Source organism: Ostrinia furnacalis, unplaced genomic scaffold, assembly GCF_004193835.3.
Source record: "Ostrinia furnacalis isolate ACB-3 unplaced genomic scaffold, ASM419383v2 OfSCF5029, whole genome shotgun sequence".
NCBI lineage: Eukaryota > Metazoa > Arthropoda > Insecta > Lepidoptera > Crambidae > Ostrinia > Ostrinia furnacalis.
In genome coordinates this window covers 1-1,322 of record NW_021135268.1, presented here as the reverse complement: position 1 = coordinate 1,322, position 1,322 = coordinate 1, and the positions used below count along the sequence as shown (strand labels likewise).

At 45.3% G+C, this 1,322-nt stretch overlaps 1 protein-coding gene across 1 annotated transcript; it reads right to left on the bottom strand.

The window, feature by feature from the left end:
- Positions 1 to 228: 228 nt before the first annotated feature.
- Positions 229 to 953, bottom strand: LOC114360435 (DNA replication licensing factor MCM4-like). The gene is made up of 2 exons (XM_028315147.1): positions 764 to 953; positions 229 to 403 (listed from the first exon to the last, which is right to left on the bottom strand). Exons 1-2 carry the CDS (start codon positions 919 to 921, stop codon positions 244 to 246), a joined length of 318 nt encoding a protein of 105 aa, XP_028170948.1. The 5' UTR covers positions 922 to 953; the 3' UTR covers positions 229 to 243.
- Positions 954 to 1,322: the final 369 nt, after the last annotated feature.

Here is a 1,322-nt window from a genome sequence, read left to right as displayed (position 1 = left end):
CCCAACAATAAGCTCCAATTTCAGATACACTATAAGTCGGTTCTTTAACACTTATGAACTACAGAGGCGTTAGTGCAGTTATAGCAACACTATCTCACCTGTAAAGCAAGAAGCTGCGCGTCCCAGGACCAATCTAAAATTTGGCGTGTATGGACCTGAGATGACCTAATACCACAGGATAGCAGTGGTCTTGGTTGGCTGTACAAACAAAGATTTCCAGCACACGGTGTTTAAGCTTCTTTATTATTTACAGTTACTCGTTACAGCAAGTAGACTCACAACAACGTCCTCCTCATCTTGCGCGTCGGCGGGGTCCTTGTAGTACAGCGAGACCAGATGCGTGGCCAGCCGCCGGTCGAACACCTCGTCTTGCGGGTCCAGCACTAAGAATATCAGGTCGAATCTGGAAACCAACCAAAAGAGGTAAGAATGATACTTTTTGAAGACAAAAAGACTTATTCAGGGAAGTGTAGCCATAAGTGGTGTATGGTTGGACTACCACTACCATATTTGGGACAAGCAAACCCATCCTAAATGGCAGGTTTTTAATCATCCAGAAAGAAAGTAATGATTAGAGAATGCGAACATTATTGATAATCATTGCCAGCGTCACTTCAGCCACAGGACGTCCACTGCTGAACATAGGCCTCCCCAAATGATTTCCACATCCACCGGCATCCTGCTACCTCCATAAGGTCGTCGGTCCACCTTGTGGACGTCGTTATCTCCCAGCATTTTTTTTTATTAGGCTATCAGCAGTTACCTGGACATCAATGTATGTGGTAGCTGTACATTCTCAACAATGGTCTTATTTTTATTCCACTGAGATTCGGCGGGGTTGGCGGCTGCTAGGATCGACGTGCGTGCGTTCAGTTGGCAGATAATACCCGCTTTGGCGATAGACAAGGTCTGCTGCTCCATTACCTGAGAATAAAAAAGATAATATTTTTGTTCTGTACATAAATTCGTTCTTTTTGTTCGTTCGTTCGTTCGTTTCAGCCGAAAGACGTTCACTGCTGGAAAAAGGCCTCCCCCAAGGATTTCCACAAAGACCGGTCCTGCGCCGCTCGCATCCAGGCACCTCCCGCGACCTTCACCAGATCGTCGGTCCACCTAGTGGGTAGTAGTTCTTTTTGTAGTGATATAAAATTTTTAGGTAGTTGTGGTTTGATGTGTGTTGGGAACCGATAGGACCAACCTCTTTTTGACATTATCTATGTTTAGTGTCCGACCGAATATGGATTTTCAGCCGAAAACGGAAACGAAAACGAAGCTTCGGCTGCAGTCTCATTTTCGGCCGAAAACGAAAACGAAAACGAAAA

Bases quoted from the DNA above. Each gene is read 5' to 3' on its own strand.
- LOC114360435 (XM_028315147.1), bottom strand. From the start codon at position 921: ATGGAGCAGCAGACCTTGTCTATCGCCAAAGCGGGTATTATCTGCCAA. The intron at 404-763 runs GTAACTGCTGAT...GTTGGTTTCCAG, and splicing joins CCACATACATTGATGTCCAG to ATTCGACCTGATATTCTTAG.